The sequence below is a fragment of the Triticum urartu genome, chromosome 3A, assembly GCF_056163025.1.
Source record: "Triticum urartu cultivar PI428250 chromosome 3A, HENAU_Tu73, whole genome shotgun sequence".
Taxonomy (NCBI): domain Eukaryota; kingdom Viridiplantae; phylum Streptophyta; class Magnoliopsida; order Poales; family Poaceae; genus Triticum; species Triticum urartu.
In genome coordinates this window covers 206,990,196-207,013,168 of record NC_141875.1, presented here as the reverse complement: position 1 = coordinate 207,013,168, position 22,973 = coordinate 206,990,196, and the positions used below count along the sequence as shown (strand labels likewise).

Below are 22,973 nucleotides of genomic sequence, written 5' to 3'. Positions count from 1 at the left end.
CGCGCGTTTAAAAATGTGTGTGGCTGGCGTGGCGTGGCGCGGCAGCCAAGTGCGCGCGAGCGACGGCGGCATGCGAGCCGGGAGGAGAGGTGCTGTGCAGCTCGGGGACGCGGGGTGGGCACCAAGACTGTGCCGTGCCGAGTGGGTGCATACAGTCTTTTCGTTGTCGCGCCATCCTCTGCTCTCATCATCCCGCCTCACTCTCATCGCCCAATTCTGCGTGGTCTTCCTTTTCTCTGGGAGCGTGCAGGACATTTTTCACGCACTCTTCCAGGGTGAAATCCGCGTGCCACGGACAGACCCCGAAACTGATTGCAATCGAGCTTCGGATAGTTCATGGCAGGCGCTGGATGCACCCCACGTCGCCAAGTGCAATGCATCATCATCGACAGGCGGAGTGCGTGCGTTTCCACACGAATGATGAGTTCCATGCCATCCAAAACCAAGCGCGACGATCCAATGAACGATACAGGATACAGATGCGTAGCTGCATGCAGTGTACTCGCCGGGAAACGCCCAGGATCTACTACGTGGCGTCCAAACGAGCCACTACCACCGCATCGGCGACAGCCTCAGCCATGACAATATACCATCCACTCAACTAGCAATCGCTTATCAAATTATATCAAATGCCGTTGCCAAAATAGGCCACCATTTTCATACCAAAGGAACGCAACAAGTAAAGGGCTGGGGATGCCATATGCATGCCCCACTCCAATGCTTAGGATTTTTCCATCAGGTTTCACTTAATGGCACGAATCCTAAGGAATTAGATATGGACACAATCCTTAGGATTTTAGAAAGTACTGTACAACCTTCCTGTGAAAGAAATGACATACATAAGGGGGGAAATCTATGGAAATCCTCCAAAAAGTTAACAAACCAAAGGCCCGGTGTTTCAAACTTTAGAGCAAGCACATCTAGAACAATGATAAATACGACTGAAGCTATCAAATCACGAACAACTGCATTTACATGACTCGTGTCCTATCAAATGTAATTCAAGGCTGAACAATCATAGACCAACGCATGATTTCATTTTGCAGAAGAAAATAGCTGAAGGCTGGTTTAAGCTGGTTCACAACACTGCAATACTTATTTTAATACAAAAAATTAACACAAGATAGAGGGCATAACCTATACATAGAGGTAGATACCAACGAAAACTAAGTGAAAGGAGCACATGTCAGTTAAAACATCCTCCTGCATGAAATCTTAACATTTACATCCTTTATAAGGTGGCACAGAATTCTTCGAGCAGTACAATACAGTAGCTGGTCGGTTGCGCTAGTAAATTACAATGGCGAGGAGCCTCTGCTCTTGTGCATGTCATCGGGAGAAGCAGGGCGGGCGAAGGAGGGCGATGACATGGCGGCATGACAGGACGACGAAACCAGTTGTGCAAGGGCTGGTACTGTACCAGCTGCAGATAGAATTAAAACTTTAGCTCATCCAACGTATAGAAATGAGTAATGGCAGTGGCAGAGCAAAGATCATAGATGTAAATGCTGTAATATGTGTGTTGCAGAAGAATTTGTAACTTAATCTAAAGATGAAACATAATCTAACCAGCACGGCAACACTACATAGAACAAGTAATCTCAATAACCCTCTGCAATAAAAAGCTGCTATACTATTCCAATGTACATCCTATGTACCTGAACAGTACCATTGTTGCTATACTATTCCAATGTTATTACTAGAGTAATTGCTGTAAATCACATTAAATCTGCAGTTCAAATGCAAATGTTCCAAATATAATAATTAACCAATCTGTGAGTTGGTTTGGAAATGCATATCAATTCCAGGATCACATGAATAAACAAAACACATGTTCCTCTAAAACGAATTAGCTAACATAGAATATGCAAAAAAAAGGGTGTAGATAAGTACTAATACATCATATATATTAGACATGTTCCTCAAAAACGTTACTGCACATAAAGGCAACCTACAGAAAACCGACGTAGCCCAGTTTGAAACACCTTCAATACTGTTAGAAGTGTATAGTCCCTTTTCAGTATATCCCCATTGTATAAGGGGTTTTCTGCACTTTGACACACATGTATATGTAATGGTCTTTGGCCCTCAATAAAGTCAGTTGCTCATTCTCCAACACGGTATCAGATACTAGGCTAGTCCTTTTCTCCCGCACGATGCAACTCCGTGCGTCTCGTTCCTAACCTGCTTGTCTCGAGTCGTCCGGCCGCTGCATCTACGGCCCGGCTCTGCTGCTCCTCCTACAGGCCCCGGTCCGGCTCCTACCGTCTCCGTCCTCGTCCGGCCATCTGGCCGCAGTCCTGTCCGGCCGCCGCCCCGTCCAGCCCCGACCGGCCGCAGCCCCGTCCGGCCGCCCCCACTTGGCCGCTGCTCTGTCCGGCTGCCGCCACGCCCGGACCACCCCGTCCGGCCGCCACATCGACCGACCCGTCCGGTCCGGCCGCATCTGGCGCGAACTCCTTCTCGCTCGGGCGGCCTGGCTCTCGATCCACTTTGGGTCGGAGGCCCGCCTCTCCCTCAACTCTGCCTGGCGGATCCCCAGCGTACCCTCGTCGTGCGGCCTCTCGATCCACTTCGGATCGGACGCCCGCCCCTCCCTCGACTCTGCTTCGCCCGTGCGTGAGAGCGTGCGCCCCTGCCGCTTCTCTCGATTCAGATCGGGTCTTGCACCGTTGACTTCCCCAAAAAAAAATAGCACGTTTGTCATGTCCTCTTCGGGCTATGTTGTTGTTCCTCGTTGTTCGGTGATTTTTGATGGCACCAACTATGCTGAGTTTGTGGGCTTCATGCGCATCCATATGCGTGGACTTCTTCTATGGGGTGTTCTCTCTGGCGAGGTCCCTTGTCCGCCATGCCCTGTTGCGCCAGTGGCCCCAATCCCACCAGTGCCGCCGGTCCTTGCTGCTGATGCTTCTCAGGCTGACCGGGATGCCGCCAAGGCTCTAGATGATGCTGCGATTGATGCTTATGATCAGCAGGTATCCGCTTATTCCGATGCTCTTTCTGTGTACCGTGATGATCCGTCTGCTTACATCAGTGGTGCAATGATGATGCTCAAGCTGCTGTTGTTCTCACTGCGAGTGTTCTCCCTCAGTTTGCTTCGGAGTTCATGGGACTTGGCACAGTTGCAGCGATGTGGTCTTATCTCTGTCAGCGCTATCAGCCCTCTGGTGATGCTCTCTACCTATCTGTGGTGCGTCAGGAGCACGCACTCCAGCAAGGTGATTCTTCTGTTGATGAGTTCTATTCACAGTGCTCTGCCATCTGGCGCCAGCTTGACTCTCCTCGGACAGTTGTTTGTGGAACCTGTCGTTGCTGTCGAACTACTCGGTCTGATCTGGAGTTTCAGCGGGTCCATGAGTTCTTATCTCGTCTCCGGTCTGAGTTTGAGCCCCGACGTGCTCACTTGCTTGCTCGTGGTCGTGTTCCTATCTCGGAGGTGCTTGCCGAGCTTCGTGCTGAGGAGACCCGCCTTCGCTCTGCTGGGTTGCTGGTGGTTCCGTCTGTGTTGGCTGCTCGGGCTCCTGTGTCGTCTGCTCGGCTCACCGCTCCACCGCTCTTACCCACACCTTCAGGGGTGGATCGCCCTTCTTATGCTGAGAGGGGCCGGTCGCGCCGTGATTGCCGTGAGAAGAAGCGAGACCAGAGGCGCTCCTCTTTCAGTGGGACTCCTGGATCTTCCTCGACTCCGTCACTCACTGACCAGGACATTATGAGGCTCAAGCGTCTCTTGGCTTCCTCAGGCTCTTCGTCGACCGGTTTCGATGCTGCTGTGACTGCATCCACTTCTCCACCACCGCAGTCATCTACACAGTCAGGTACATCTTCATGGGTTCTGGATTCTGGAGCCTCTTTTCATATGTCTTCTGATTCTTCTGTGCTGTCTTTTCTCCGACCTCTTGATTCGCCTGTTAATGTTCTTACCGCCGATGGCACGCCTCTTCCTGTTGCTAGTCGTGGTCTTCTTTCCACTCCATCTTTTTCTGTTCCGAGTGTTTCACATGTTCCTTGCCTTACCATGAATCTTTTTTCTGCTGCCCAACTTACTGATTCTGGTTGTCGTGTCATTCTTGATACCGACTCTTGCTCCATTCAGGATCGTCGCACCAAGGCTTTGGTTGGTGCTGGCCCCCGGCGCCGTGAGTCAGAGGGCCTTTGGGAGGTTGACTGGCTTTGTGTTCCTTCCACTGCCACCACCTCTGCCAGCTCCCATGCTCTTGTTGCCTCCTCGTCTGCGTCCTTCCAGCAGTGGCATCATCGCCTTGGTCACATCTGTGGCTCTCGCCTGTCTTCTTTAGTTCGTCACGGCCTCTTAGGGTCTGTATCTGGAGATGTTTCTTTACGTTGTAATGGTTGCAGACTTGGCAAACAGACCCAGTTACCTTATCCTACAGTGAGTCGGTATCTCAGCGTCCTTTTGACTTAGTTCATTCTGATGTCTGGGTCCTGCTCTCTTTGATTCGAAAGGTGGTCATCGGTACTATATTTTGTTTATTGATGATTTCTCTCGCTACACTTGGCTCTACTTCATGAAATCTCGTAGCGAGGTTCTGTCTATCTACAAACGCTTTGCTGCCATGGTTCACACCCAGTTTTCCACGCCCATTCGTACTTTTCGTGCTGACTCCGCTGGTGAGTTCATCTCTCAGCTGTTGCGTGGTTTTCTTGCGGAACAAGGTACTCTTGCCCAGTTCTTATGTCCTGGTGCTCATGCTCAAAATGGCGTTGTCGAACGTAAGCATCGTCACCTACTTGAGACAGCTCGTGCGCTGATGATTGCCGCTTCCCTTCCACCCCACTTTTGGGCTGAGGCTGTTTCTGCATCCACCTATCTCATCAACATTCAGCCATCGACTGCTCTGCAGGGTGGTATTCCTATGGACTGTCTCACTGGTCGCTCTCCTGACTACTCAGCTCTCCGTATGTTTGGATGTGTGTGCTATGTCCTTCTTGCACCGCGAGAACGCACCAAACTGACTGCTCAGTCGGTTGAGTGTGTTTTCCTTGGCTACAGTGATGAGCACAAGGGCTATCGTTGTTGGGATCCTGTTGGTCGGAGTTTGCGCATCTCGCGTGATGTGACCTTTGACGAGTCTCGTTCTTACTACCCACGTCCTTCCTCGAGCTTCTCTGTGGACGATATTTCTTTTCTTCTTCTCCCCGATACACCCTGCTATGTGCCTCATTTTTCACTTCCTCCTCCTGCACCTGTCATTCCTTCTTCACCACCGACACCATCTTCCCCATCCTCCTCCACATCCCCATCATCATCTCCAGTCCGTCGCCCTCTCTCACCGTTTCCTCTCCCCTATACCCGTCGCCCTCGCTCTGAGGATGCTTCTCCTGACGCGCCTTCCACCTCTGGTGCTCCTCCTTTCACGCCTCCCCCGATTCATAACCTCCGTGCTCGGCCTCGCCCCCCGCCTGATCGTTACTCTCCTGATCGGTACGGTCTCTCTGTTCTTGCTGAGCCCACTTCCTATCAGACTGCCATGACTCAGCCTGAGTGGCAACTTGCGATGGCCGGAGAGCTTGCTGCCCTTGAGCGCTCAGGCACATGGGATTTGGTTCCCCTCCCTTCCTGTGTTCGTCCCATCACCTGCAAGTGGGTCTACAAGATTAAGACTCGCTCTGATGGTTCTCTTAAGCGCTACAAAGCTCGTCTTGTGGCCCGTGGTTTTTAGCAGGAGCAGGGACGCGATTATGATGAGACTTTCGCTCCTATGGCCCACATGACCACTGTCCGCACTCTTTCTTGTTGTGGCTTCTGTTCGTCATTGGTCTATCTGTCTATCTCTCAACTTGATGTCCAGAACGTCTTTCTCAATGGCGAGTTGCGTGAGGAGGTATATATGTAGCCACCACCGGGGTACTATGCCCCTGATGGTATGGTCTGTAGACTTCGGCGCTCCCTCTATGGTCTTAAACAGGCCCCTCGCGCCTGGTTTGAGCGCTTCGCCTCTGTGGTGACTGCCGCTGGTTTCTTGCCCAGTGATCATGATCCCGCGTTGTTTGTTCACACGTCTCCTCGTGGTCGGACTCTTCTCTTTCTCTATGTTGATGACATGATCATCACTGGTGATGACTCTGAGTACACTGCCTTTGTTAAGGCTCGCCTTCGCGACCAGTTTCTCATGACTGATCTTGGTCCACTTCGCTATTTTCTTGGGATTGAGATCTCCTCGACCTCTGATGGCTTCTACATCTCCCAAGAAAAATATATTCAGGATCTTCTTGCTCGCGCTGCTCTCGATGATGAGCGCACTGTTGTGACTCCTATGGAGCTCAACGTTCAGCTTCCTGCCTCTGATGGTGACCCTCTTCCTAACCCCACTCGCTATCGCCACCTCGTTGGCAGTCTTGTCTATCTTGCTATTACGCGTCCTGACATCTCCTATCCTGTCCACATCCTGAGTCAGTATGTTTCAGCCCCCACCTCTGTCCACTATAGTCACCTCCTCCGTATTCTACGATATCTTCGTGGCACGATCTCTCAGCGCCTTTTCTTTCCCCACTCCAGTTCTCTTGAGCTCCAGGCCTACTCTGATGCTACCTGGGCTAGTGATCCCTTTGATCGACGCTCGCTGTCTGCTTACTGTGTCTTTCTTGATGGCTCTCATTGCCTGGAAGACAAAGAAACAGACTGCAGTTTCTCGCTCGAGTACAGAGGCTGAGTTGCGGGCCATGGCTATGTTGACGGCTGAGGTGATCTGGTTACGGTGGTTACTTGAGGATTTTGGTGTGTCTGCTACTACCTCGACTCCCCTTATTGTCAGATAGTACTGGTGCTATCAGTATTGCGCGTGACCCGGTGAAGCATGAGCTCACCAAGCACATCGGTGTGGATGCCCACTTTGTGCGTGCTGTTGTGCAAGATCAGACTCTCGCTCTTCACTATGTGCCCTTTGAGTTACAGTTGGCTGACTTCTTCACGAAGGCACAGACTCGAGCGCAGCATACCTTTTTCCTCTCCAAACTCAGTGTTGTTGATCCACCATGAGTTTGAGGGGGGGTGTTAGATGTGTATAGTCCCTTTTCGGTATATCCCCATTGTATAAGGGGTTTTCTGCACTTTGACACACATGTATATGTAATGGCCTTTGGCCCTCAGTAAAGTCAGTTGCTCATTCTCCAACAAATACCACCTCCCCTAGTCATCTACATGGCTTTGTCTGTGTCCATCGCATCTAGTTTGAACTTTAAACCTTCTGGTTTATAAAGGGTGGTCTGTCTGGATTGGACAGGACAAGGTTCTCCTCACTTGCTTAATGAGCAGACCAATATCATATTGCACTTCATAAGTACGCCAAAATAAAGGAAAATACTATTACAAACACCAAAATAACAAACTGTGTAGTTCACAGGGTAAATTTGCATCTGATGAAGGTTATGCAGGTGCACAGCTATAGGCCAGTACTCAGGGCTCATACTCGATACGCCCACAGCTATGCAGCTCCGGCCAACACTCATTGGCAGCTAAGCCAGTTAGGATCTAGTTTCCCTCCTGTGTCAACTTTGTTTGGACGTACTCATCTACTATCACATGTGTGTACTCTGTATTGGTGAATGAATGCAAACCAGTGAAAAGATGATGTGGGGTTCAATTCAGTCCAGAAGCCTTCATGACAATGAAACTTCATAAAAGCATTTGCTTTGGAATCCCCAAAAGGTACAAGCGTGTTTTATAGCCAAATAGAGCATGGCTAATAGTGTAGTCAGCTGCTGGATATATTAAGTTGTCATGTCATGTAAAGCTATCATTTGCAATCACTCATATAAAAAGGTTGGCTACAAGCGTAATACTTTTTTCACCTTCTCTCTTTCTCTTTTTCATATTTATTGCCGTTGCCTAGGAGCACGTGTATAGGCAGGCTCTTGCATGAGATCCCATTCCTCTTGCTTTTTCATGTCACACTCCTCCACATAAGCAAACATGCCATGTAACCAGGCTACAAGCCTGTTATTATACTTGCTCATAGGCAGGCTAAGTGAACCATCACTAGTGACAAAAACTGTCAAGTGGAGCCAAGGAAAGGAAACTGTTCCAATGCAGAACATCTCTATAAATTACTTGTAATGATGTCCAGTGAAATACAGAAAATAATCTACCAACCATGACATCAAGGAAATAATAATAGAATAGATTTTTAGATAGCAGAATTACAAGCATAAAATAGATAAATATATTAAAATACAGAAGAGTATTGCCTCACCTGCTAATCCAGCACACGCAGAAGAGAATACAACAACTGGAGGGGCCTGCAGGAGGAAAAGGGTCAGACCAATGGACCTCATCAGACTGAACAAAAAATAGCATCCCAATGCAATCTTTGCACCAAAAATTCTCAAAGAAAGGAATAAAAGGCGATAAACTCTCTTGGTATGCAACTGTAGCTGGCTGTACAGTTAAGCAATGCTAGTCTCGGGAACCCGTCCCAGTAATAAAACTTGCTGATGTACGGAATGGTATGAAACTCAGCACATTGGCACAGTGAATATTCAGTGCTATGTTTACATACCAGACTACACAACTGATGCGTGCTTAAAGAAATTTCAAGAAAACTAGAGCTTGATGACACCAAAAAAAAACCCGCCTATTTTGTCTCAACATAGCCGGTTCCAAGCCTGGGTAAAGAAGGAGGATTGTGATGCTATCCACGTGCCAGAACCATGACTAGGTTCCGATATCTTATGGGTTTCAACACTAGCCTACCCCAACTTGTTTGGGAATGAAAAGATTTGTTGTTGTTGTAGGTTCTAATGTTGTCACTGTGATTGTTTGGGCAGTGGATGACCATTAGAGCATATAAATGTGCCCATCAAGTGATAAAAAGAACATCTTAGAGCTGCATCATTCCAAATAATTCATGCTAAAAAGAACATGCATAAGATAATATCAACATATGGAAAAGGGAAAATGGACACTGTACTTACACCAACAAGAAAATGCATCCACATTGGCCCTTTTATGTAACGCCGAACAACAGGCATAGCTACATAAAAAAAATCCAAAGTTAATGCTAATCTGAAGATAATATTATTATTTAGTATATATAATTGTATAATAGCATGATTTAAAAAATGGCATAAAAAGCTAAGTGATTTCATTCTAGACCCCTTTGCAACAAAAGACCAAGCAGGTAAATCCACTTCATGTAATAAAGTTGAGCCAATATCATGTGTATTGCCGGGAGAAAAAAATCCATGCATGTAGGCATGTACAGGGAGGTGTTTTACAAGAACATTAATAATCATTTTTGATACAGCAACAAGGTACATGCATATCTGAATAAGATTTGAAATGATATTGAGTATCCTATAAGATGATATCTGAATATTTTCACGAGATTTGAAATGCTATTGCGGATCCTATAAGATTAATGACAGGTATTACAATGCAAACTAGCAACACATCTCACAAGTTACAACCAGACAAACAAGGTGGTGTGCTGCATAAGAAGTTATAGAATCTCAAACTGAACACTATATATAATTCATCCAACAAATGATGAAGAAAGCAAAACTATTTCTCACAACATACAAAACCAATTGTCACACAAATACACCAGCATCTTTTAAGTAACTGAAAATTTAGAAGAGCTGGATGTATCAATCACTCATTGATCAAAATGGTAGCCAGCATACCATGATTAAACGCATAAAACGCGCCTGCAGTACCCCCAACAGCGGAACCAATCTGTTCCATATGGCCATGTTTATATATTAGTACACGGGTGGAGAGCACAAAACAAAAGGCAGTGCTTGGAAAGTTTCCAGTTTGGACTAAAAAGACGAATAACTCGCACTGGTGAGTGGTAAAAGGCGATGGAACAAACCATTGAGAAGCTATCTCGAACCAATGGAGTCACGGTCCAGCTGCTAGTTTCCTTCATAAGCCCAAAAAACATGCATTAGCGCAATTAACCACATAAGTTGCCTTACAAGGAAGCTATAACAGTACAAACTCGCTGCTTGCATCAGTACAAGCAGATAACAACAGCACAAAATTGCATCAGTTACATCAGTCCAAAAAAAATGCAACAACGGGCGTTTGATTACGAAACACAAACCAGCATACAAGCAATAGTCATGCTATAATTCAGGCAAAATTTACAAAGGGGTGCAAATCTGTACGAAGAACAAAGGGGTGTAGCGGCGGCGGCAGAGGATGTGAAGGGGGGAGAAGGCGGTCAGTACCATGTCCTTGGAGAGGGGCCCTGCGCAGTGGTGGCACCTCTTGGGTAGCTCCGGGGCGGCGTGCTCCGACATGGCGCCCCAGAGAAATGAGAGATGGCCCGCCGGGTGGATGGATCCGCCCCGAGCTAGCGGGAGGAAGGGAAGCTCTGTCTGACCTGTCGCCGCAGCCGCAGGAAACAAAACAGAACAAGGCCCCTTCGTTAAAACCCTTCGATTTTGGAGCGGCCACGATTCGACCACGGCCTAGCCGCAGCCGTCCGATTTCTTCTTTCTTCGCCTCCAAGTCGTGATTCTTCGGCCTTAGCCGGCCTGTCATGTTAATGGGCCAGGCTGATCTTGTCGTCCCTAGACAAACAGCTCTGAGCATGTGCCAACCTACGGCATTCCTTTTTTCTTTAGCATCAATACAGACACAAACGCTCATATAACGTACACACGCACACCCTATCCTTATGAGCATCTCCGAAAAACTGAGCCGACATATCATCTTGAGATTTACGAAGTCAACGTAAGCGTCTCGTCATCGACGGGAACGTCTCCTCCCACTGAAAGCGCATCGTCGGAAATTCTGAAATAAATTCAAAAATAATGCGAGCACCAGGATTTGAATCCTGATGGGTTGGAAGCATTTCCTAACGGGCGCCTTAAGCACCCGTTTCTTCAGTAAATGCAAACGGGCGCATACCCCTCGTGCCGCGCTGGGCCGGCCCGTGTCTTTTTTTTTTTCAAAACTGCAGCAAAAATCGAATTTCCTAAGCGCGGTATCGAATTCGCGATCTCTCAGTTGATAAAGCAGCGCACTAAGCAGCAGGACATCCTACCGCGAGCGTCTATTGACTTCTTCCCGCTATTTTTATTACCTAGGCCGCGGGAGCCCCCCAAACCAATTTTCCACGGCTTCGTGATTTCTAGGCGTTTTTTTCTGGTTCCTTTTTTCCTTTTCTTTTTATTTTCTTAAATGCGCGAACGTTTTTTCAAAGTTGTAAACTTTTTTCAAGTTGAATTAACTTTTGTTAAAATCAGTGAACTTTTTCAAATTTGAGGAAAAAAATTCAAAATCGATGAATTTTTTGAATTTGATGAAAGGTTTTCAAAATCGATTAACTTCTTTTAAATTCTGTGAATTTTTTAAAATCGATGAACTATTTTTAACATTCAGTGAACTTTTTTCTAAATCGATGAACTCTTTTTCAAAATCGTTGATCTTTTTTAAATTCGTTGAAAAAATTTTAATCGATGAACTTTTTTTAAAATTCAGTGAACTTTTTTCAAAATCGATGAACTCTTTTTCAATATCGATGAACTCTTTTTCAAAACTGATGAACTTTTTTTAAATTCGATGAACTTTTTTTAAAATTCAGTGAACTTTTTTCAAAATCGATGAACCCTTTTCAAATTCGATGAACTTTTTGAAATTCGATGAACTTTTTCAAAACTCATGATTTTCTTTACATTTGATGAATTTTTTTCAAATTCGATAAACTTCTTTCAAAATCGATGAAACTTTTCAAAATCGATGAACTCTTTTTTTCATTCTTAATGAACTTTTTTTTCAAAATCGATTTTTCTTTATGGATGAACTTTTTTTCAAATTCATGAACTTTTTTTTAAGTTCCTGGACTTTCTTTCAAGTTTTATGAAAATTCTTGAATTCACAAAAAATTTCAAAATTTTCGTTTTTTTGTTTTTTTCATCAAAAGTCAATTTTTTTTAGAAATTCAAAAGTTAATACTTGAGCGATCCAGGGGAGCGAACGAGCAGAAGTGGAACAAGCGAACGATGTAAGCTGGGCCGGCCCAGTTCGCGCGCGTGTGGGCGCCAGAACGGGAACCGGCGCTAAAGGCGCCCGTTAGGCGCCCTCCCAACCTATATGTGGTTGTTCCCACAAAAAAACCTACATGTGGCTGGATGGTTAGAATGACATTGGTATCTCTAGTCCACCAGAAAAGTCTTGTTGCTCGCATTTACTCTGAATTTATTTCAGAATTTTTGACGATGCGTGTTCAGTGAGAGAAGACGTTTCCATTGACTACGGAGCGCCTGTAATGGCTTCGTCAATCTCAAGATGATATGCCGGCTCAGTCCCTCGAAGGTGCTCATAAGGATAGGGTGTGTTTATAGGAATGAGTGTACGCACGTATATATGAGCGCCTATGTATGTACTGTGTTCTAAACAAAAGCTTTGAGCATGTTTCCCCTAAAAACCAGCTGCACAAGCTTTCGGTCTATTCAATGTCTTGTTTTTTTGAATGGAAAGGTGAAAGTGCGTTATATCGACTAGAGGGGGGGTGAATAGGCGATTTTTATGAAAGTCTTCAAAACGTGAGAGTTGTGAAGACAAACAGTGAAGATCATACCTATTACTATGCAGCGGAAGTTAGATTACACTAGGCCAGCCATGGTCATGTATTCAATAGAGTGAAAGCGCAATGACAAACAGCTTCAGTGTAATAAGGATCAGGTAGGAAGAAGTTATGAAGCCGAACAGATCATACATTCATGTTGTGAAGACAAAAGATAAAGCAAGCATGCAATGGCTTCACAATGAATAACTGTAAGTGAAAGGAAGTGAAGATGAAACCAGTGACACATTGAAGACAATGATTTGTTGGACCAGTTCCAGTTGCTGTGACAACTGTACGTCTGGTTGGAGCGGCTAGGTATTTAAACCAAAGGACACACAGTCCCGGACACCCAGTCAAGGACACTTAGTCCAAGACACCCAGTCCTCACCGTTTTCTCCTTGAGCTAAGGTCACACAGACCTCGCCCAATCACTCGGGTAAGTCTTCAAGGTAGACTCCCAAACCTTCACAGACTTCGTTCACTGACAATCCACAATTTCTCTTGGATGCTCAGAACGCGGCGCCTAACCGTCTGGAGGATGCACAGTCCTCAAGTGTAATAAGTCTTCAAATCACACAGACACGAAGACTTAAGTGATGCCCAATTTACTCTGGCTCTGGGTGGTTAGGGTTTTTCTCCTCACTGGGAATTTTTCTTTCAAAGGCTTCGAGGTGGGTTGCTCTCAAACGACAAAAGCCGTGCACTGAAATCTGAGCAGCCAACCGTTTATGGTTGTGGGGGGTGGACTATTTATAGCCACTTGGCAACCCGACCCGATCTGTCTAAAATGACCCTGGGTCACTGAGGAACTGACTCGTGTACCAACGGTCGAATTTTGAACTCACACGGCAACTTTACTTGGGCTACAAGTAAAGCTGACTTGTTTGGCTCTGGACAAGATTTTCTCTCAAAGTCTTCGCTCGAAGACATAGGATTTGAATTAGGCATCACTACAGTCATTCTGACTGGTTCTTTTGGACCCCACTTAACAGTACGGTGATTCCTATGACACTACATAAATGAAATGAAACTACGAAGGATCTAAGTCTTCGAGTTCCATAAGCTTCATAGGGAGTCTTCTCATGTCATTGACTTCAATATGAATATCTTCATAAACCACCATTGTTTTCAATGTCTTCGTACATTTTTAGGGGTCATCTCTGGTAATAAAACCGAATCAATGAGGGACTTCTATCTGTGTTTTCCTGCAATTCTCACAAACACGTTAGTCCCTCAACTAGGTTTGTCGTCAATACTCCAAAACCAACTAGGGGTGGCACTAGATGCACTTACAATCTCCCCCTTTTTGGTGATTGATGACAAACTAGTTGAAGTTTCCAACGGGGAACATAATTTGTGAAATAGTAAAGGAATTTGTCTTCATAAGTTGCAAGGGCTCCCCCTGAAGATGTGCATATAAGTAATTTGTCTTTTGAATGCAAATGCACATGGCAGGTTGTACTTGTGGAGATCCACTTCAACTTATGATGAGAATCCACTATGCATGTGAAAGTATATGAAGATAATGACATGCATAATGGAAAATGGACGTCTGCAGTAAGAGATGAGTGCGGAATTTATCGTCGCACATGCGGAATTTATCTTCGCATAACGGAGTGACAAGCAGGTAGCAGATGGCCATCAAGGCTAAGTGTTACAACTCAAAGAAGCAAATGTAGCAAAAACGGGAGTTGTAAGCACGAAGCAAAATGTAGCAAAATATAGTGGCACCCGCCCAAAGTGACCCGCACATGATGAAGACTATAAACATCATGCTTCTCCCCCTTTTGTCAGTGATGACCAAAAAGGTTTGAAGACATAGAGTTTTCTACGCGTTCCCAGGCGCAGCAGGGTCGGTGGAGTTGTTTGGTGGCGGTGCAGATGAGCTTGGTGCAGATTCGACGTGTGTTGAAGCAGGTGGAGATGATGTCGCATCGTCGTCTTCTTCAATAATCCGGGCAGACACGGTGGCAGCAGAAGAAGAGAATTCTGACTCTTCAAGTGATGGTGTGCTTCGCATCACCGCTCTTCTTGGAGGCGTGGAGTCAAATTGGAATCTCTCTCTGAAGCCATCCTCTTGCAGTTCAGCTTCATTGCTCATCATGGTGAGGCCTTTCCAAGTGCGGCGACAAGTCTCGTGTGCGACAAACGCATTTTTGGTTGCCAGATTTCTGATGCGATTGACGTCTTGCATGATGCTTCTCATCTGCCGTTTGAGCCAGTCGTGATGCCTATCTTGCTTTTGGTGAAGAGACAAAAGAAGCTCTCGGTCATTAAGTGTTCGAACGCGCTTCTTGGGTCTCTTGGCAGCTGTGCTGTCAGTGGCTTCAGTTGATGCAGGGGCACGTGTGGTGCCAGCCATTGGATACACTCGGGAGAGAGCTTCAACACCTTCAATATTTTGAGTGAAGCTCTGGTGTTCTGCATTTTGAAGACTTAATGGTTGCTTGCCAGGCTCTGGATATATTGCTTCAGCAGATGTGTCCACATCTGGCAAGAATATCCTATGGTTGCGGGCTGAGGGTTGATAGGAGATTGCAGAGTGAAGCTTGATCAGCCTCATAACCCAAGGAGCATAGAACTTTAATCCAAACAGTTCTGAGGCAGACGCTGCAAAGTGATGGATGAAGAGATCCTGTGCATTGAAGCATTTGCCATGTAGAATGCAGAAGATGAGAGTCTTCATTGCACCATCAATTGTAGCATATCGAGAGTGTCCCTTTACAGGCCATAGAGTCCGCCTTATGATATGATATATTGTTCTGGGCAGGTACTCTAAGTCTTCAACGAAGAATCTAGTTGGATAGGGTGCATTCGGAGGCAGTGGCTTCATCATTGAGAGCATCTGACTCATATCTGGCTCAGGACGCTGAAATATGCTCTCAATTGCTTCAGCATGGAGTTGGCACCCTTCTTCAAAGAATTCGCCAGGAGTGGGAAGGCCGGTAAGCTCAATTAGGTCGAAAGCATTGGCTTCATGATGGATATTGCCTGTCATCCACTCCAGAATCCATGTCTTCGGATCTCTATTATAGCCTTTGATATGCACAGTGGCATAGAACTGGAGCAGAAGCTCTTCGTTCCAGTGCTCTTCATCAGTGATAAATGGCAGCAAACCCACTTGCTTGAAGCAATCCAGTGCTTCTTCCAGACCAGGCAGACCAGCAACAGCTTCAACCTCAAGGCGCTTGTGAGGAAAGATGCGGCCTTGGTTGTAAAGGATGCATGAATAATAGCTGCGCTGTTGATGGCTCCAGAACCTATCTGATACAATCCGTTCCCTTGAATAAGGGTTCTTGGAGCGGTCGAAAAACGTGTTATCGGCCCTGAAGCCGTTGATGTTGAAGGAACCAGGAGCTGATGCAGGACCTGGGAACCTTGGCAGTCGTGGGATCGGCTTCTGGACCTGGGGTCTGTACGCAATATGATAGTTGAATTGTGGTCCTATAGCAGACTCAGACACAAAATGTTCAGGAGCAGTAGCTTCATTGTCTTCTGAAGCTATTGTTGGGTTGGGCTCCACATTTGCTTCGGCGTTGTTTGTGGCAGCCTCAACATTTGCAGACTCAGGCACGTTCTCCTGGAGAACTGCTTCTTGTTGGTGTGGGGGAGTTGGAGCTTGTGGTATCTCTGCATGCTCTTCGGCTGATGCAGCCGGAATGTCGTCAGCAGCCTGAGCCCTTGGCCCTTTGCGAAGCCTACGGAATTTGGGCGACGCTTGTGGAGTTGCAGTGGGCTGTGGCTCATCTTCTTCCTGTGGGCGATCTGCCCATGATGCTGCTTGTGTGATTGGCGTCAAGGGACGACCAATACTGATCAGTTCGCTTGTCTCAAGCTGAGGAAGGGCTGCATCACCTTGCACATTGTCTTGGAGACCAATGTCTTCAGCAGCGTAGGGTTCGTCTGCTGGAATGTCTTCAGTGTTGGGTTCATGCACAGTCAACTGACGATCTGTGTCAGGATAGCGGACGCAGAGGGGTTCAACTATCAGGGGCTCTGTGGGAGCAGCCCGAGATTTCTTGGTCTTGCGCTTCTTGATGATGGGTTCAGAAGGAGAGGCTTCAGAATGTTTTCTCTTCTTAGCTTCAGCCTCTGCAGTCCGTGTCTTCTTGTGCTGTGAGGCGGTTGATCGACTCTTTGGCTTCGAGCCAGTCGTTGCAGCGGGGAAGACAATCGGAGCAGTTTCTGACCTTGGCGCTTCAGGTTCGGGCACAGCCGCCTTCTTTTTCTTCTTCGCGGCCATCCTGGGGTCAATGCCGGGACGCCCAAGTGCCTTGCGCTTTTCTGCCTCATTGTAGGCTTGCACGCAGCGATCAGCCAAAGTCTTCATGCGTTCTCGCGAGCCTTGAGCTTCGGCACGCGTCTTCAGGAAGTTCTCTTTCAGCTCGTGCAACATGATCTTGAAGTTTTTCACTTCTTGCACACTGAGCTTGGCCACATGCTTCTTGAACTGAGCCTTTTCATGATCAATTTTCTGCTTCAGTTCTACAATTCGCTGGGCTATTGCAAGTTCTGAAGTGATTGCACCTTGAAAGGCAACGCTGAGGCCTATGGGTAGTTGCAGATCATTGAAGCTTATGTCTGGTGTGTCAAACCATTTGTCAATGAAGTTGTGGATGATGGCGACATCAAACAGAGGCAGATTGTTGAAGATTTCAGCCTCCTCCTTGCTCTTGATGAGCTGCTCAAGAGCATCATCTCCAAGATCTTCATCGCTTGAGAGATCAATGGTTTCGCAGCGCAGAATGTCAGCAGCTGTGAGCTCTTTGCCTGTGTGTGGCTGAGGCTTCTTGGCTTCTTGGGGCTTGGACACTCGTGATAAGCCTTCTGACTGCACACTGGCTTCAGGAGGTGCAGTTGCTAAAGGCTTCACTCTTGCGATCTTGGGAGAAGCGGCTGGCTTTGAAGCTTTTAGAGCTTTTGGCTTCTTCTGCTTTGGCTTCGGAGCAGCAGGGGCGTCATCTGACTCAGTATCTGCTGGAGGATCATTCACAGCAGTCCCTTGGACTAGGATGCGAGTGATGAGGCCTGCAAGATTGGCATACGGCCCGATGATATTGGGATCGGCGTTGCGTGTGCCATCTGCCCTTGGTGAGGAGGGACCAGGGTTGAAGTCAAGCCCAAATTTCTTCTTGTTTATCTTTGCTGACTGTTGTGCAAACTGAAAGTTGCGCTTGAAGAGATTATCATCGCGGCACCAGAGAAGTGATGACGGATGTGCCTCAGCTGGCTGTGGTCCTCTCACCATGCATGGATAGAAGCCTTGAGCAATGGCTTCGACTCTGGACCTGGGTACAAGATTTTTGTATAGTACGTCTCCCCACGGTCTTTTGATGGCGCACTTCTCCGCATATTCCTGAGTGACGAAGCGGTAGTGGAACCATTGCTCTGCCCAATATCTTCGAATCCATTGGATTCGTGTCTTGCGCTGACCATAGCTTTCTTCAGGATCAGTTTTGTACATCACTGCCAATTCATCAGGCACATCTTTGGACGTTTCACCACGTCGCTGTCTGCCTCCCTTCCTTGCTGCTGTTTCTGAAGCCATGAATAACTTGGAAGGCTTCAAAATGTTCAAAGGCTTCAAAGGCTTCCTTTTGCAAGAACTGGCTTCAGGAGAGTTGATGTGATGCTGCAAGTACTCTACAAATGAATGCAGACTATGAGAACCAAAGGATTCTCCCACGGACATGTACCTGTGACAGCATTAAGGTGCGAGGGAAGGGGAAGAGGTCATATGCATTCTCAGAAGATTTTGAAGATAAATCGGTTTAGAAGACATAGACCTCATTGTGCGAAGACATTCACTCACAGATAAGAAGTTGGTTCCAGATTTGTACGAACCCACAGATCAGTACAAATGAGGAATCTAACTACCTTATGAAGCAAAAGTGAATATACTAGGCATGTCATGAGATGTAGCGAGATAACTAACTGATGTGAAGAGAAACTCCTTATGGCAGAAAGTGACTGAACTATGGGATCAAAAGAGGCTGTAAAAAGAGATTTTATTTACCACACTTGGAACTGCTAGACAAGGTGAGAGTTGAGGCCGAGCAGTTCGATCCTCCGTGCCCTAACTTGGCGACGGAAGACACCTACGGCGACGGCGGAGAGAGCGATGTCCGCTGTCGGCGTGAAAACGGCGTCGGAGAGGTTGCGGCAGTGAAGCGCTTCGTCACCGGCGTCGTCGAGTGCTAGCGGTGGCGCTAGGGTTCGTGCGAGGGTGGAAGAAGGAGATAATGACCGCAGTGAATCGTATATTTATAGGGATAGAGGCGGCACTGCGCTATTACGCAGGTACCCCTGGCGGTTCGCATTTGAGGCACGCGTGGCCAGTTAGAGGACGATTGGGATTTGTTCCACGTCCCACGCACGCCTAAATTGTCGGGCGGTCGTTCCTGCTTCTCCGGATCTTATGTGGAGGAATGAGCATTAAAAACGGACTTTTATGGTTGTCACTATGTCTTCAGCTGACAAGGACACAGTGAAGACATTTCACAGTTACAACAGAATGCATATGACTTGGAGAGATAGAGTTTGAGATAGAGAGCATAGATAGGTTAGGGTCCGATCACATTCACTTAGTTCAAAAGATTCAACCAAGAAGACATAGCTATAAGTGAATGCTGTAGAGGACAGAACATCAGTACATATATATCCATATAATCAACGCAGTGAAGATAATCATGAAGACATATTGAGAATGAAACCAAACCAATTGTGAAGACATTGAGAGGTAACGCCATGAGAGAAACACTTCAAAATGGAACGTTTGGTGGTGGCGTTACCCACCGTATAGGAAGTATTAGACCCAGACACGGCGCACAATTATCTTGGCGCTCCGAAGTCAAATTCCACATTAATGTATTCACACTTAGAATGTATGTCTTCATTGTTTGAAGATATACGCTACTTCGTGTGTTGCACATCTAAGTCATCAATATGCTTAAGTGTTAGGATGTGTGCCTGATCACAGAACATTTGAGGACTCCAAGATATTTAGCTCACACCGTAACTTGCAAAATCTCTTCTCATCCAAGGGCTTTGTGAAGATATCTGCCAATTGCTCTTCAGTGTTGACATGTATGATATCAATGTCTTCCTTCACAACATGATCTCTGAGAAAGTGATGACGAATTTCAATGTGCTTTGTCTTCGAGTGCTGAACTGGGTTGTTGGCAATCTTGATGGCGCTTTCGTTGTCGCAGTAAAGTGGCACTTGCTTCAGATGAATGCCATAATCCTTGAGTGTTTGCTTCATCCACAGAAGCTGAGCGCAGCAAGATCCAGCAGCAATGTATTCAGATTCAGCAGTGGAGAGTGATACACAGTTCTGCTTCTTTGAAGACCAACATACAAGTGATCGTCCCAGAAAGTGACATGTGCCTGATGTAGACTTGCGATCAACTTTGTCACCAGCATAATCAGCATCCGAGAATCCAACTAAATCAAACTCTGAGCCCTTTGGATACCATAATCCTAGAGTTGGGGTGTGAGCCAAATATCGAAGAATTCGCTTCACAGCTAAGTGATGCGACTCCTTTGGTGTCGCTTGAAATCGAGCACACATGCAAACACTAAGCATGATATCTGGCCTAGATGCACATAAATAAAGCAAAGACCCAATCATGGAGCGGTATACCTTTTGATCGAACTCTTTACCATTGTCGTCGGGACCCAGATGATGCTTGGCTGGCATTGGTGTTGTGAAGCCTTTGCAGTCTTGCATACCGAACTTCTTCAGGCACTCTTTAAGATATTTCTCTTGAGATATGAAGATGCCGTTGCGTTGTTGCCGTATTTGAAGACCGAGAAAGAACTTCAGCTCCCCCATCATGGACATCTGATATTGCTCTTGCATCATATATCCAAACTCTTCACTATACTTCTGATTGGTGCAGCCGAAGATAATGTCATCCACATATATTTGGCACACAAACAGTTCACCATCATATGTCTTCGTGAAAAGAGTGGGATCCAGGGAACCAGGTATGAAGCCTTTGCTTTTCATAAAGTACTTGAGTGTATCATACCAGGCCCTAGGGGCTTGTTTGAGGCCATACAGTGCCTTGTTGAGCTTGTATACCATATCAGGATGTTTTGGATTTTCAAAGCCAGGTGGTTGTGCAACATACACTTCTTCTTCAATCTTGCCATTGAGAAAGGCACTTTTCACATCCATCTGATAGAGAAGTATGTTATGATGATTTGCATAGGCCAGCAGTATGCGTATGGCTTCAAGCCTAGCCACAGGAGCAAATGTTTCATCGAAGTCAATGCCCTCCACTTGAGTATATCCTTGAGCAACGAGACGAGCTTTGTTTCTGACAACTTGACCATGCTCATCTTGCTTGTTGCGGTATATCCATTTGGTGCCTATTATGTTGTGCTTCCGTGGATCAGGACGCTTAACCAGTTCCCATACATTATTCAGCTCAAACTGTTGAAGCTCTTCTTGCATAGCTTGAATCCATTCAGATTCCATGAAGGCTTCTTCAACTTTCTTGGGTTCTGATATTGAGACGAATGCGAAATGCCCACAGAAGTTTGTTAGCTGAGTTGCCCTTGAACGAGTGAGTGGACCAGGTGCATTGATGCTGTCCAGTATTTTGTCAATTTGTACTTCATTTGCAACACGAGGGTGTGTGGGGCGAAGACTTTGCTCTTGCTGATCTATGTGGTCATTTGAAGGTATATCTTCAGGCTGAGCATTGTCTTCATGTGGATCAGGTGCTGAGATGATAAGTTCTTCTTCAGGTTGAGCTTCAGAAGGTACAATTTCTCCAGTTCCCATAAGCTTGATTGATTCATTTGCTGGAACTTCATCTAGCACATTTGGCAATTGCTCTCTTTGTGATCCATTGGTTTCATCAAATCGCACATCCACTGTTTCAACCACTTTGTAGTGGAAGAGATTGAAGACTCTGTAGGAGTGCGAATCCTTTCCATATCCAAGCATGAAGCCTTCATGTGCTTTTGGTGCAAACTTTGAGGTGTGGTGTGGGTCCTTGATCCAGCATTTTGCGCCAAATACTCTGAAATAACTGACATTTGGCTTCTTGCCAGTTAGGAGTTCATAGGATGTCTTGTTCAGAAGCTTGTGAAGATAAACACGATTGATTGTATGGCATGCAGTATCAATGGCTTCAGTCCAGAATTTTCTTGGAGTCTTGTATTCATCTAGCATTGTTCTGGCCATCTCAATGAGTGTTCTGTTTTTGCGTTCGACGATGCCATTCTGCTGTGGCGTGTATGGAGCTGAGAATTCATGTGTGATGCCCAAGGTATCCAGATATGTATCAAGGCCAGTGTTCTTGAATTCAGTGCCATTGTCACTTCTGATGTGCTTTATCTTGGCGCCAAAATTGTTCATAGCTCGATTTGTGAAGCGTCTGAAGACATCCTGCACTTCAGTCTTGTAAAGGATTATGTGCATCCAAGTATATCTAGAATAATCATCAACAATTACGAAGCCATAGAGGCATGCAGAAGTAGTAAAAGTTGAGTAGTGAGTGGGACCGAAAAGATCCATGTGGAGCAGTTCGAAGGGTTGAGTAGTGGTCATGATTGTCTTCGAAGGATGTTTTGCCCTTGTCATCTTCCCTGCTTCACAGGCACCGCATAAGTGATCTTTCTTGAACTTGACGCCCTCGATGCCTATGACGTGCTTTTTCTTCGCAAGGGTGTGGAGGTTCCTCATGCCAGCATGCCCAAGCCTTCGATGCCAAAGCCAGCATTCTGAAGCTTTTGCAAGAAGACATACTGCAAGTTGTGGTCCTGCTGAGAAATCTACCACATACAAATCACCTTTCCTATACCCTTCAAACACTAGAGATTTGTCAGATTCCATTAGCACCAGGCAGTGATATTTGCCAAACATTACAATCATATTCAAATCGCAAAGCATTGAGACCGACATTAAGTTGAAGCCAAGGGATTCAACAAGCATGACTTTATCCATGTGTTGATCCTTTGAGATTGCAACTCTACCTAGACCCAATACCTTACTTTTACCAGTGTCAGCGAATGTAATGTGGCTCTTGTCGGATGGACGTAAAGTTGAGTCCATAAGAAGGCTTCTTCTGCCAGTCATGTGATTTGTACACCCACTGTCAATAATCCATTCTGAAGACTTTGAAGTCGCTGGTATCGTACCCTACAGTGCAGTTAGGGGGATAGGCTTCACGAAGAGTGTTGTGAAGCATAAACATTTGACGAACCAGTGGGTTATGAAAACTTAGATCCAGATTAGGACTAATGGGGAGAGTATCATGCGATTCAGGAACGAAGTACATAATGATGCCATTTGGGCAGTTTATCTTGCGCCCCACAAGATTTTTATGGTCCCCAGCAACAGCATCAGAAGATTTTGTTTTTGTGCTGGAGACCTTTCCCTGCAAAAGAGAGTTAAGCTTTCTTAACCACCCA

General features: G+C 46.2%; 1 protein-coding gene and 1 pseudogene across 1 annotated transcript; one reads left to right on the top strand and one right to left on the bottom strand.

Moving 5' to 3' along the window:
- Nucleotides 1-1,018: 1,018 nt before the first annotated feature.
- Nucleotides 1,019-10,386, bottom strand: LOC125543752 (uncharacterized). The gene is made up of 6 exons (XM_048707216.1): nt 10,198-10,386; nt 9,837-9,887; nt 9,646-9,697; nt 8,935-8,993; nt 8,214-8,259; nt 1,019-1,423 (listed from the first exon to the last, which is right to left on the bottom strand). The coding sequence occupies exons 1-6, from the start codon at nt 10,267-10,269 to the stop codon at nt 1,296-1,298; spliced, it is 408 nt and encodes a 135-aa protein (XP_048563173.1). The 5' UTR covers nt 10,270-10,386; the 3' UTR covers nt 1,019-1,295.
- On the top strand, nt 2,706-3,870 carry LOC147979216 (uncharacterized; annotated as a pseudogene).
- Nucleotides 10,387-22,973: the final 12,587 nt, after the last annotated feature.

Coding starts and splice junctions, on each gene's coding strand:
- LOC125543752 (XM_048707216.1), bottom strand. CDS start 10,269: ATGTCGGAGCACGCCGCCCCGGAGCTACCCAAGAGGTGCCACCACTGC. Junction 8,260..8,934: donor GGATGCATTTTCTTGTTGGT/GTAAGTACAGTG, acceptor TTCCTCCTGCAG/GCCCCTCCAGTTGTTGTATT. Junction 1,424..8,213: donor TGCGTGTGCTGGATTAGCAG/GTGAGGCAATAC, acceptor TTCTATCTGCAG/CTGGTACAGTACCAGCCCTT.